The following is a 13,096-nucleotide window of genomic DNA, read 5'->3' as shown; positions in this document are numbered from 1 at the left end:
GGCCCCCCGCCCCGGGGCGGCGGCGGTGGCGCCGGGCCCCGGGGCGGGGGGCGCGCCGGGATGGGCCCCAAGCGGCGGCAGCTGACGTTCCGGGAGAAGTCGCGGATCATCCAGGAGGTGGAGGAGAACCCGGACCTGCGCAAGGGCGAGATCGCGCGGCGCTTCAACATCCCGCCGTCCACGCTGAGCACCATCCTGAAGAACAAGCGCGCCATCCTGGCGTCGGAGCGCAAGTACGGTGTGGCCTCCACCTGCCGCAAGACCAACAAGCTGTCCCCCTACGACAAGCTCGAGGGGCTGCTCATCGCCTGGTTCCAGCAGATCCGCGCCGCTGGCCTACCCGTCAAGGGCATCATCCTCAAGGAGAAGGCGCTGCGTATAGCCGAGGAGCTGGGCATGGACGACTTCACCGCTTCCAACGGTTGGCTGGACCGCTTCCGCCGGCGCCACGGTGTGGTGTCCTGCAGCGGTGTGGCCCGCGCCCGGTCGCGCAATGCTGCCCCCCGGGCCCCAGCGGCTCCCGCCAGCCCGCCGGCGGTGCCCTCGGAGGGCAGCGGCGGGGGTTCGACGGGCTGGCGCGCTCGGGAGGAGCAGCCGCCGTCGGTGGCCGAGGGCTACGCCTCCCAGGACGTGTTCAGCGCCATCGAGACCAGTCTGTGGTACGACTTCCTGCCCGACCAGGCTGCGGGGCTGTGCGGCAGCGATGGACGGGCACGCAGGGCCACCCAGCGCCTGAGTGTCCTGCTGTGCGCCAACGCAGACGGCAGCGAGAAGCTGCCCCCGCTCGTGGCCGGCAAGTCGGCCAAGCCCCGCGCAGGCCAAGCCGGCCTGCCCTGCGACTACACCGCCAACTCTAAGGGCGGTGTCACCACCCAGGCCCTGGCCAAGTACCTGAAGGCCCTGGACACTCGCATGGCCGCGGAGTCTCGCCGAGTCCTGCTGCTGGCGGGCCGCCTGGCTGCCCAGTCCCTGGATACCTCGGGCCTGCGGCATGTACAGCTGGCCTTCTTCCCGCCGGGCACCGTGCAGCCGCTGGAGCGGGGAGTGGTCCAGCAGGTGAAGGGCCACTACCGCCAGGCTATGCTCCTCAAGGCCATGGCCGCGCTAGAGGGCCAGGATCGCTCGGGGCTGCAGCTGGGGTTGATGGAGGCCCTGCACTTCGTGGCCGCCGCCTGGCAGGCAGTGGAGCCTTCGGACATCGCTGCCTGCTTCCGCGAGGCCGGCTTCGGCGGTGGCCCAGATGCCGCCATCACCACCGCCCTCAAGAGTGAGGGGGAGGAAGACGAGGACGAGGACGAGGAGGAAGAAGAGGAGGAAGAGGAGGAGGAGGGGGAAGGGGAGGAGGAGGAGGAGGAAGAAGAAGAAGGCGAGGAGGAGGAGGAAGGGGGGGAAGGAGAGGAGTTGGGGGAGGAAGAGGAGGTGGAAGAGGAGGGTGATGTTGATGACAGTGAGGAGGAGGAGGAGGAAGAAGAGGAAGAGAGCTCCTCTGAGGGGTTGGAGGCTGAGGACTGGGCCCAGGGGGTAGTGGAAGCTGGTGGCAGCTTCGGGGGCTACAGTGCCCAGGAGGAGGCCCAGTGCCCTACCCTCCATTTCCTGGAGGGCGAAGAGGACTCTGAGTCTGACAGTGAGGAAGAGGAGGAAGATGAGGAGGATGAAGATGATGAAGATGATGAAGATGATGAGGAGGATGGTGACGAGGTGCCCGTGCCCAGCTTTGGGGAGGCCATGGCTTACTTCGCTATGGTCAAGAGGTACCTGACTTCCTTCCCCATTGACGACCGAGTGCAGAGCCACATCCTTCACTTGGAACACGATCTGGTCCACGTGACCAGGAAGAACCACGCCAGGCAGGCGGGAGTTCGGGGTCTTGGACATCAAAGCTGAGCCACTGGGCCTAGTCCTGCCCGACCCGGATGTGGCAGCACCAGCCCAGGGCAGAGGACTCTCCGGGCAGCCGCTGTGGATGGAGCCAAGAGTGGGGAGCTCCAGAGCCTTTAGTGATGTTCCTCGGGCCCTGTGACAGGCCCAGCCACCTCGGTAGGGCCCGGGGCTGGCGTCAGCCTCACTGCCTGCTTATTGCCTCTTTCTCAGAGTCCTCTTTCCTCCCCATTTGCCCCTGGGCTTGGGGGACCAGGTGGGGAGGGTGGGGAGCTGTCCGGTGCTACCACACCGTGCCATCAGTGGACTAGGCCACAGGAGCAGCCAGGGATGGGCCCTGGAAGCTCCCGGCCGGAGAGTGCCTCTCCCCTCTGCCGTCCACACCAGGTCTTTGGTGGGGGGGACCCCAAAGCCATTCTGGGAAGGGCTCCAGAGGAAGGTCCAGCCTAGGCCCCCACAAGGCTGGCAGCCCCCTACCCCTGCCCCTGGGCCGCCTTGAGAAGCACAGTCTAACTCAGGGCAGGCTCCTGAGCCTGCCTCTGCCTGCTTCCCCATCTTCCCAATCCCTTTCTCTGGCCCAGTCCAGGTTACTTTGGCCCTTGGTTTTCTTTCCAGATTGGAGGTTCCCAAGAGGCCCTCCAGGGGAGTGATAATGGGCACTTCCCTTGTGGGTAGCTGCAGGCCCCATGCCTCTCCTCCCTCTCTGGCAGGGCCCTATCCTGGGCAGGGGGCCTGGGGCTGGGCCCATAGTCCAGCCATCCAGCCACTCCTTTCCCAGTCTGAATTCAATAAATCCGTCCACCCCCCTTTTGTGGGGGTGAACGTTTTAACAGCCAAGGGTGCATCCTTCATGGTCTGGGCTTGCGTCTGTCTTGGGAACACGTCCTTCCCTGGTTCCCTTTGGTCCTTGTTCTGGTGGGACATGGAACCAAGTGTTGAGAGGGTAGCCGCAGCTTTGGCCCTGACTGGGGCGAGGGGCCACCTCCATATCTAAATATTATCTAGGCTTGGGGAGGAAGGGGTCTTCAACGTACCTGCTTGGGTTTGAAGAAAGCCGGGCCTTGCACTGCTTTGGGGTTAGAAAGAAGCTTGGGGTCAGTTAGCTAGGAGAGGAGGGAGGGAGCCAACTATCTCTGTTGGACCAAATTAAACTGGGGACTAGGCCTGTCGAGCCCATTAAAGAAGGTCCTTGCAGGAGTGGGGCCAGAGGACAGAGCAAGAGGGGTGCTGGGGCAACTTCTGTGGTCCAGGTTGCAGTCTGGAGGGACATACAGGGCATCCCTTGGTTTACCTTTGATGCCTTAAGAGGGAGCCCTTTAGACCTTCCCGTGTTTGGCATCTCCAAGCCTGGTGGCTATCCTGGGGACAGTGGCAGGAGGAAGATAAAATTCCTGGGATAGACTGCACTCGCAAGAGGCTGGGGGCACCCCAGTCCAAAGGTGAAGACGGGTGTCTCTGCTGATCCTACCCCTTTTCTCCTTTCCAGGCCCAGCCCCTCACTGAGGCCCTCAGGCCCCAGCGGTTCCAGCCAGGGGAGGGCTTGGGCTTGAGGAGGCAGGGCAGCTCTGGGCCCCAAACCGGTTTTCCCACCTCCCCTGGGGCTGGCACATCGCCGCTGTGGTTCCCTCCCCACCACTTCCTTTCAGTTCCTCTCTCCACCCTGGAATGTTAAGGGGGGGATGTCTAGGTCTTTTGTCCCTTGCCTGCTCTGGGTGTGGTCTCTTCTAGAAAGGCAAGGCCACTATGTATGACTTTAAAACAAGAAGGTAGGGTGACACTTCCACACTTGGCCTTCCACACTCCCGGCACTCAGATTTCCCCTGTAGGCCTTAAAGACAGTGAAACTAAGGGATAGCAAAAAGGAGCTGGGATTCCCCTTACCGGCATCCCCCACCTCCATCTGAGCTGTGGAGGAGGAAACAAGAAAGTCTTAAGGAAGCTCAGCCTACCCCCGCCACCGCCCCTCGCCCCGCCTGCTCTGGAGTAAGGGGGGAGCAGTAGCCTTCTCCCTGTTCAACTCGGTCCCTCACCTCAAATACCAACAAGGCAAATCATTTCCATTTGTCTCCTCTTCTGCTGGAACTGAGGTCATCTCATTAATGATAGCACCAACTGATGTTAATAGGGCCCTTGCTCTGTGCCAAGTGCTGTGCTAAGCACTTTAGATGCTCACAAATCCCCTCTAAGGTAGGTAAAACCATGAGAAAACAGGCACAAAGAGGTCCAGTAATGTGCCCAAAGCCACATTGCTAGTCTTTGGTGGAAGCAAGCTTTCTTCTCTGGCTGACCCTAGAAGTGCCTCTTTACTGCTACTCTGTGTCCCTTCACTAAGGAAGGACCCATATCCCTAACCCTTCTACAAGGAGTGCTCTTTTGAAATGGAACTGGCTACTGAAATCCATTTCTAACCCATGGAAGAATAGCTCTTTGGAGGGAGATGAGGGGTTGTGGAAGTGTCTACAGGAGCTCTCCAAGCTTTTACTCCCATACCCCCAGTCCCCATACAAATGCAGATCTGTAAATACGCTTCCCATTTTCCTCCCTACTACCCCATTGGGACAAATAGGCGAGAACCATTCCCACTTCACAAAGGAGGAAATAGGGTGAAGTAGTTAAATAACCTCCCCAAGGCACTGGCCTTGAGCCCTAGTATTCTCCCTGGGAATCTGGGTGACATACTAAATGCCCTACCAGGACACTGCTGGGAAGGGCAGTAGCAGTGAGGCCCTAACAGCACAGAGCTCTGAGGAGGGACCTAGCAAGGAGGCACTGTCACACAGCCTATCACACAATCCAGGTGGGAAGCAGCTGATGATTAACAGTGGACGCCCAGATAAAGCTGACAAACACTGGGATGCTGCCTTCACTTGGGACTGATCGCTAAAGGATCCAGAAGGGGAATCCCAGCCCTGGGGAGGCTGGTGCAGGGATTCTGAGGGCCTGGTTGGCTTTGACAGGTTTCAGAGTGGGCCGGTGGCTAATCAGGTGGCGTTGGGCGCAGATACTGGGAAGACAAGGCCATCTAAACGCCTTTTCAAAGCTGGGGCCTGAGAGTAAGTAGAGGGAGAAAACTACAACTCCCAGAAACCCCTGCTCCCCACCCCGCCAAGGATAGTTGCTATGGTTTCAGAAAACAATATGGCTGCTCCCAGCTGGGAGGAGAGTCTCCGGATGGGAGAGGCAGAGGCAGGTCTGGTCGCCCTCAGTGGCGAGAGAAGAGGCGCCTGAGGGATCGCGAGGTTGGGGCTGGACGCTGCACGGCTGGAACGGCCTTGCCTTGCCGAGGGTGCCGATGGCGGGCAGCGTGGACGAGGAGGCGCTGCACCAGCTCTACCTGTGGGTAGACAACATCCCTCTGTCCCGACCCAAGCGAAATCTCTCCAGGGACTTCAGTGACGGAGGTGTGCACCTCAGTATGTGTGCGCTCCTGTGTGTCTGTCCCGTGTGTCCGTGTTTGTTGACACGTTCTGTCCTGTATGTACGTGTGTAAGGGGTCTGTATACATATGTCTTTTTGTGCTTCTGTGCGTTTGGGTATGTGTGTGTTGGGGGGTGTCTGACTATCTCTTAGAACTTCAGTTGTGTGTGTGTGTGTGTGTGTGTGTGTGTGTTCCTATCTGTATCTGTGGGAATATGAGTATGTGTGTGTCCATATGTATGTCCCCTTGTTCTATCCTTTATGCATGTGTGGTGGTGATGATGGTGTGTGTCTGAGTGTGTGAGTCTGTGACTCCCTCCTGAGACTTTAATGACTAAGATGTGTATCTGTGTATGTTTTTGTGCTTCTCTCTGTGTGTACTTGTTCATTGCTGTAGTCTATATATCTGCCTTGTGGGAGTCTGAGCATGTGTATGTTCATACGTTTGTTGATACGTATGCATGTAGGGGGTCTTATGTGCATATGTGTTTCTTTGTGATTATTAGGTGTCTGTGTGTCTAAGGCTGTCTCCTGAGATTTTAATGGCAGAAATATGCGTCTCTGTATGGTACATTGTTGCCTATGTGACTTATTGTGCTTGTGTGTGTTGGTGACTATCTCTTGGAACTTCAGTGATGGAAACATGTGTCTGTGTATGTGTTTGTGCATCTCTGTGTGTTGTATGTGTGTGTGCTATATGTGGGCCTGTGTATGTATGGGCATGTGTGTGTCCTGTGTGTCTACACACTTTGTCCTATGTGCATATCTGTAGGGGGATCTTATCACATGTGTCTGCTTGTGTGAATCTGTGACTCTTCCTTGGGACTTTGGTGTTGGAGTGTGTGTGTGTGTATCCGTGTAAATGACTAGGGTGGGCCCCCAGGCCCCTGATGGGGTCTCTTGGAGACTCATTCTCTACTGGAGGACCAGAGACCTTAGTTTTCATATGCCTGAGCTGATGGGGATGGGGTGCCACTCCTCTGGGGTATGCTGGAGGCTGATCATTGATTTCTGATCTTGCTTTCTTGAATCCCTTTCCCTCTCCTCCACCACCCCTCCCTCCCTATCATCCTTTTCCTTTCCACATCACCTCTGTGCCTGGCCCCACCACTCTGCAACCCCTGATTCTTCCATCCCATGCACATCTTCTCCCTACTCCTTTTCCCTTACTCCCCCCCCCCCACCCCGTCCATGTCTGTTCCCATTCCCTCAGTCCTGGTTGCAGAACTCATCAAGTTTTACTTCCCCAAGATGGTGGAGATGCACAATTATGTCCCTGCCAACTCTCTCCAACAGAAGCTCAGCAACTGGGGTCACCTAAACAGGTAGCAGAATGCCTGGTGCACTACCGGAATCTCCATCCCCTACCCCAACCCAGGGATCCCAGGAAGGGCTGCCCCAGCACGCCCCCCCCCCCACACACACACTTCCTATGGTCTCCAAAGCCCGGGCTGGGATTCTGTTGGTGGCAGGGTAGGGAGGGACAGCGCAGACAGAATCCGGTAACAAAATCAAGGGATTCTTTTAATGGGGAGGAGACAAGGAAACAGGACACCCCAGAATCGGGTTCATTCCCCCAGGGCTGCACCACTTCCTTCTCCTCCACGCCCCTCACTTCATTCCCCCGAGACCCAGTCCGCCATCCCGGTGCCTATCTCCCAGGAAGGTGCTGAACAAACTGAACTTCTCGGTACCGGAGGATGTGATGCGCAAGATCGCGCAATGCGCGCCGGGCGTGGTGGAGTTAGTGCTCATTCCGCTGAGGCAGCGCCTGGAGGAGCGGCAGAGGCTCAGGAAGCAGCGCACCAGCTCCTTACAGGTGCCACCCCACTCAAGCTTCTCCCACTGCTTTGCGGGAGCTTCCCAGGCGGCAGGAAGCCCCGCCTTGCCGATAGATGTGGGGGAAGGGTGTCTGGCAAAGGGAGCCTGGCCTTGGGGACCGCGGAAGAGACATGGGGCTCCTTGGGGATGAGCGAGCCTGACCTCACAGTAAACCCTGGGGCTTCTTTCAGGAGCTGGCTCCCCAGGATGGCACTGGCTACATGGATGTGGGTAAAGTGGTCTTTACTTGTCTTCCCTCCCAGGAGCAGCTTTCCTTCTGTCCTACCTGTGGGGGAAGGGAGGGAGGGAGAAGGCAGGAAAATAGGACTCCAGCACCGCCAACCCCTCCACTTGCCTCCTCTCAGGTTTGTCCCAGAAGGCCCGACGGGAAGGTGCCCCAGACCCCCAGGGAGGGGGGCAGCTCAGGTAAGGAAGCTGGGAGTTCCTATCTCCCCAGGCCTGGTGATCCCCCAATACAGGGCTGGCAGGTAAGGGTGGGGGCAGGCTGTTCCTGGGAAGCAGGAACGGGGGTGGGGGGGGGGGGGGGGAGGCCTGGCGGAGGGGGGTGGGGGGGGGGGGGGGGGGGGGGGGGAAGGCCTGGCGGAGGGGCATTGGAAGGGTGAGGGTGGGGCCCCAGGTCCGGGCCTCTGCTAAGCTGCTTCCCACCCCAGGGGGGGCCGGCCGCCCGCGCCCCGGCCTCCGGGATATAGCCAGGCAGTGCAGGGCGACCCAAGCTTCGTCCTCCAGATCGCTGAAAAAGAGCAGGAGCTGTTGGCCTCGCAGGAAACCGTGCAGGTGAGGGTGACTGGGAAGGCGCGGGCGGTGGTGGGGCAGTGGGGGCTTAGGGCCTGCGCGGGTGGGGACAGAGGGCAGCAGGCCGCTGACTTCGCCTCTGTGCCTCATGGCCCAGGTCCTGCAGATGAAGGTGAGGCGCTTGGAGCACTTGCTTCAGCTCAAGAACGTGCGCATCGACGACCTCTCCCGGCGGCTCCAGCAGGCAGAGCGTAAGCAGCGGTGAGCGGCGGCCCGGGCCGCGCGGGGACGCCCCAGTACCCGCCAGAGCCCAGACACCGCGACCGACGCACCCACCGACCTACTGATGGACGAATGGGCGGGCGGAGCCAGCAGCTCCAATGAGCCTCCTGGGGAGCCAGCGTGCCCCTCCCTTGGGATGAGGGCGAATATGGGGGCAGGGGCAGTGAGGCAGGCGCCTTCAGAGCAGAGCCCCTGGACTGAGCCACCTCCTTCCACTCCACACGGGTCAGGAGAATGGACCGCTTTCCAGAACCCAGAAGCCACGTGCAGAGACCTCGCATGCTCCCCAAAGCAGTGCCCAACACCAGGGACTCCGCCTTGGTGCTCCCTGCCCTGGGCCTTGGGGGGCGGTGCCCCGGCTAGGTCCACACCCCTAGAGACAGGTCCCAGCCCAGCTCTGAGGACAGCGGCATCTCCATCCAGGCTAGTTCTCTGTGCTCTGGGCCGTGGGGGAAGCTGCCCCAGGCAGCTGAGGGCGACCCTTGCCTTTCCTGGGAGCTCACCTGGGACCCAACTCGAGGATGGAGAACACAGCAGCTGGAGAAGAAGGGGTGAGGAATGGGTTCAGCCAGGAGTGGGGAAGACATGGGCTGTGTCTGTCCCAATCACCCTCCCCTCCTGTGGGGGGACCTTTGAGAATGCTTGGGAGATATGGGATCACACTGCCCCCATTAAAGAAGTTGTGCTATCTTTCCAGCAACTGCCTTCTCTCTCTGTCCAGATTTCTTGCCCCTCTTAATGCTGCACTCCCCCACCACCCCCCTTTTGAGTGAAAGAGCCTTGTAGGCCCAGAGTGGGTCTCACCTTGTGGGCACCTGGTCCCTGGGTGGCCACTGCCTGGTAGGTTGATGATATCACAGGGGTCAGATCTTGTGCACTAGAACAGTCTGACTTCTAACTCTGGCCTTAGACTGACCCCCAAACCCACCCTCACAGAATCTTCCAACACTGTCCAAACCCAACTCCAAACCTAGGCTTCACATTCTCCCCAAGTGTAAACACACCCTCACCCTCACCCTCAACCCTATCCATGGACTGACCCCCAAATCTGTCCTCTGTATGACTCCCAACCCCGCTCACAGACTGTTCCCTAATTCTATGGACTGCAGCCAAGCTTGACTCTCAAACCTGACCAAGACACTCTGGCCATGATGTGACCCTGGTAATTTACTGACTACTAGTAACATTCAGAGACCCCACAATTCTATTCCTACACATATATTCAGCATATACCTCGGGGAAACTTAAGCTCTTGTGTTCTGTATTCTGCCACGCCTGTACAGCAATGTTCATAGTGACATTCTCTGTAATAGAAAATAATTGAAAATAACTTGTATTAGTGTCTATCATGTGTAAGAAATTACCACAAACTTAGTGGCTTTAAACAGCACACACTTATTATCTCATATATTCTGTGGGTCAAGAGTCCAGGCATGGCCGAGCTGGGTCCTCTGCTTCAGAGTTTCTCCTAAGGCTGCAATCAAAGTGTTGGCTAGAGCTGTGGTTTCATCTGAAGTCTTGACTGGGGAAGGATTCACTTCCAAGTTCACTTGGTTGTTGACAGAGTTCAGTTCTTTGTGGACTGTTGGACCGAGGGTTTCATTTTCTTGTTGGTTGTTGGCTGGTGCTGCCCTCCTTTCCTTCCCATGTGGTCACATCCAGTAAGTATGCTAGCTTACTTCACCAAAGCCAGCAAAGGAGAGAGTTAACAGAGTCTGCTAGCAAGATGGCAGTTGCAATCTTATCTAATGTAATCACAGAAGTGACATCCATCACATTTGTTGTATCCTATTTATTAGAAGGAAGTCATGAGGGGGCGCCTGAGTGGCTCAGTCATTGAGTGCCTGCCTTCAGCTCAGGTCATGATCCTAGGGTCCTGGGATCGAGCCCCGCATCAGGCTCCCTGCCCAGCGGGAGGCCTGCTTCTCCCTCTCCCTCTCCCACTCCCCTTGCTTGTGTTCCCTCTCTCGCTGTGTCTCTATCTGTCAAATAAATAAATAAAATCTTTATAAAAAAAAAGAAGTAAGTCATGAGGTCCAGCCCACATTCAAGCGGAGAGGTACATGTGGGTGTGAATACCAGGAGACAGGGATCATTGGGGGCCATTTTGGAAGCTGTCTACCGCAGGGAGGAAAAAGCAATAAAAAGATAAAAGCTAGAATAGTGGTTACCTCTGAGAGGAAGCGGAGGGCAGAGATGCAAGAAGCACATGAGTTATTTGTAATGTTTGTCCTTGGGCAGGTGGTGGGTTTACAGGTGTTCCTAGTGGGCTGTTTAAGGACAAGCAGGAGAGTGTCATGAACTAAGGAGTATGTGCAGTCCAATTCTGTTCACCTGAGTTCCTCAAATAATAAACAAACATAAAAATTGATGACTACTCCTGACCTTGGTCTGAGCCTCTTCCCTGCACTCAGCCTGGTCTTAGGTTAACACTGGTGTCAGCCTGATCTTCTACCTTCCCCCAATTTTTTTTTAAAGATTTTATTTATTTATTTGACAGAGAGAGACACAGCAAGAGAGGGAACACAAACAGGGGGAGTGGGAGAGGGAGAAGCAGGCCCCCCACCAAGCAGGGAGCCCGACGCGGGGCTCGATCCCAGGACCCTGGGATCACGACCAGAGCCGAAGGCAGACGCCAAATGACTGAGCCACCCAGGCGCCCCCCTTCCCCAAATTAACCACCAGCCCTCACACATATTGATCCCAGCTCTAGCACTGTTTTCTTGCTATTGTCTGCATGGAGTCTCCAGAGTTCTGTTCTCTGAATCTATCGTCATGGACCACACCTGTAGACTCCGGTGTGTGCAGCTGGTAGGAATGGTTTGTAGAGGGGCTTGGGGTCAAGGAGGTGGGGTAGGGCATGGTTCTACCTGACAGAAGCACGGTAGGCTCAGAGTACAGGTTTGGTGGCATGGGTCACCCCCTCAAGAGTCTGCTGGCTCCCTCCATGGCAGAGGCTGGGCCAAGTCCTAGAGGAACTCCTCTTCCTTGAGTTCCTCCCCCAACCCCAGCTATTCCTAGTATCCAGATATGCCTGAATCTAAAATCATATTTGACACCCTAAAATTAAATCCCCAAAACAATGGAGGATTTTATTGAATGTTTCTTGGGAATAAATATGAAAGTGGATTACATCACACATTATAATACTATAACTCTTATTTTTTTAAATATTTTTATTTATTTATTTGACAGAGAGAGAGACCGCAAGAGAGGGAACACAAGCAGGGGGAGTGGGAGAGGGAGAAGCAGGCTTCCCGCTGAGCAGGGAGCCCCATGCGGGGCTCGATCCCAGGACTCTGGCATCATGACCTGAGCTGAAGGCAGACACTTAACGACTGAGCCACCCAGGCGCCCCTCCTATAACTCTTCTTGAAACATCCCTCTTGTTCCCCAAACTTCCCCTCTGACAGCCATTGCCATATTTCTCCCCCTCTGATCCTCACACTCCTCTCCCTTTTCTGACCCACACTAAATCTGATTTCTTCTGGTTTATTCATTCATTCACTCATTCATTCCTCAAATGTTTATTTAGTGCCGACTATGTACTAAATGCCACACAAAGATGAGTATAAAACATGATTTGTCTCCCCAAGTGTTCACAATCCTAGGAGAAGGCATGCAAAGTGATACTTAAAATTTTTTGTTACTCAATGTTTTAAATAGATAAAACACACATAATTAAAACACATATAAAAAGTAAAATGTCTCCTTGGTGCCCACACAACCCCAGGAGGGTTAACCTTTATCTTTAGTTTTTGTGCATTCTGCCAGAATGTCTTTTTGTGAATACAAGCAAATATGCACTTTTATTGTTATTCTGCACCCCCTCTTTTTTTTTTACCCTAAAGGGGAAGCATACTACCCACTCTGTCCTGTGTCTTGATTTCCACTCAATATGATCTCTTATAGATATGTGACGGTCAATGTTATATGCCAGCTTGACTGGGCCACAGGATGCCCAGATATTTAGTCAAACATTCTGTGAGGGTGTTTTCAGATGAGATTAACATTTAAATTTAAAGGTAGACTGAGTAAAGCAGATTGCTCTTCCTAGTATCCATGGGACTCATTCAATAAGTTGAAGGCCTGAATAGAATAAAAAAGGATGTCTCTTGGGGGCGCCTGGGTGGCTCAGTTGTTAAGCGTCTGCCTTCGGCTCAGGTCATGATCCCAGGGTCCTGGGATGAAGCCCCGCATCGGCCTCCCTGCTCAACCAGGAGCCTGCTTCTCCCTCTCCCACTCCCCCTGCTTGTGTTCCCTCTCTTGTGTCTCTCTCTGCCAAATAAATAAATAAAAAATCTTAAAAAAAAAAAAAAAAAGGATGTCTCTTCCCTGAGTAAGAGAAAATTTCTTCTTGATGGCCTTTGAACTGGGACATTGGCTTTTTTCCCTGCCTTTAGACTCTAGCTGAAATATCAATTCTTCCTGTGTCTTGAGCCTACCAGCCTTTGGATGTGCCTCTCCTAGGTTCCAACTTGCTGACTCATTCTGTAGATCTTGCAACTTGGCAGTCTCTCTCATCACATGAGCTAATTACTTCTTATAAATCTCTATCTGTATCACCTGTATCATCTGGCTCTCTATCATCTCCTCTTACTTTCTCCAGAGAACCTCAACTAATACAAGATTTTTCCATATCAATACATTGAAAACTTCCTGTTTTTTTTTTTTTTAAGATTTTATTTGACACAGAGAGAGAGACAGCGAGAGAGGGAACACAAGCAGGGGGAGTGGGAGAGGGAGAAGCAGGCTTCCCGCAGAGCAGGGAGCCTGATGCAGGGCTCGATCCTGGGACTCTGGGATCATGACCTGAGCCGAAGGCAGACGCTTAACGACTGAGCCACCCAGGCGCCCCGAAAACTTCTTGTTTTTAAAGTCATATAAAATTCTATTGTCTGTACAAAATGTAATTAATCGGTCCTCTATCTGGACATTTAAGTTG

General features: G+C 55.1%; 2 protein-coding genes across 2 annotated transcripts; both read left to right on the top strand.

Moving 5' to 3' along the window:
• The first annotated feature begins 37 nt into the window (after positions 1-37).
• CENPB (centromere protein B) lies at positions 38-2,715 on the top strand. The gene has a single exon (XM_032420008.1). The coding sequence runs from the start codon at positions 61-63 to the stop codon at positions 1,882-1,884; it is 1,824 nt and encodes a 607-aa protein (XP_032275899.1). The 5' UTR covers positions 38-60; the 3' UTR covers positions 1,885-2,715.
• A 2,309-nt stretch (positions 2,716-5,024) lies between these two features.
• SPEF1 (sperm flagellar 1) lies at positions 5,025-8,903 on the top strand. The gene is made up of 7 exons (XM_032419746.1): positions 5,025-5,279; positions 6,509-6,620; positions 6,958-7,114; positions 7,308-7,347; positions 7,482-7,542; positions 7,788-7,911; positions 8,027-8,903. The coding sequence occupies exons 1-7, from the start codon at positions 5,171-5,173 to the stop codon at positions 8,132-8,134; spliced, it is 711 nt and encodes a 236-aa protein (XP_032275637.1). The 5' UTR covers positions 5,025-5,170; the 3' UTR covers positions 8,135-8,903.
• The last annotated feature ends 4,193 nt before the right edge of the window (positions 8,904-13,096 follow it).

This window comes from Phoca vitulina, unplaced genomic scaffold (genome assembly GCF_004348235.1).
Source record: "Phoca vitulina isolate PV1807 unplaced genomic scaffold, GSC_HSeal_1.0 scaffold22, whole genome shotgun sequence".
In the NCBI taxonomy this organism is placed as follows: domain Eukaryota; kingdom Metazoa; phylum Chordata; class Mammalia; order Carnivora; family Phocidae; genus Phoca; species Phoca vitulina.
The sequence above is the reverse complement of the archived record's forward strand: the minus strand, read 5'-3'. Positions and strand labels throughout refer to the sequence as shown.

What these genes read in the sequence shown, in the direction of transcription:
- CENPB (XM_032420008.1), top strand. Translation starts at nt 61, where the DNA reads ATGGGCCCCAAGCGGCGGCAGCTGACGTTCCGGGAGAAGTCGCGGATC.
- SPEF1 (XM_032419746.1), top strand. Translation starts at nt 5,171, where the DNA reads ATGGCGGGCAGCGTGGACGAGGAGGCGCTGCACCAGCTCTACCTGTGG. An exon ending in CAGGGACTTCAGTGACGGAG is followed by an intron (nt 5,280 to 6,508) that starts GTGTGCACCTCA and finishes CCATTCCCTCAG; the next exon opens with TCCTGGTTGCAGAACTCATC. An exon ending in AGCGCACCAGCTCCTTACAG is followed by an intron (nt 7,115 to 7,307) that starts GTGCCACCCCAC and finishes GGCTTCTTTCAG; the next exon opens with GAGCTGGCTCCCCAGGATGG.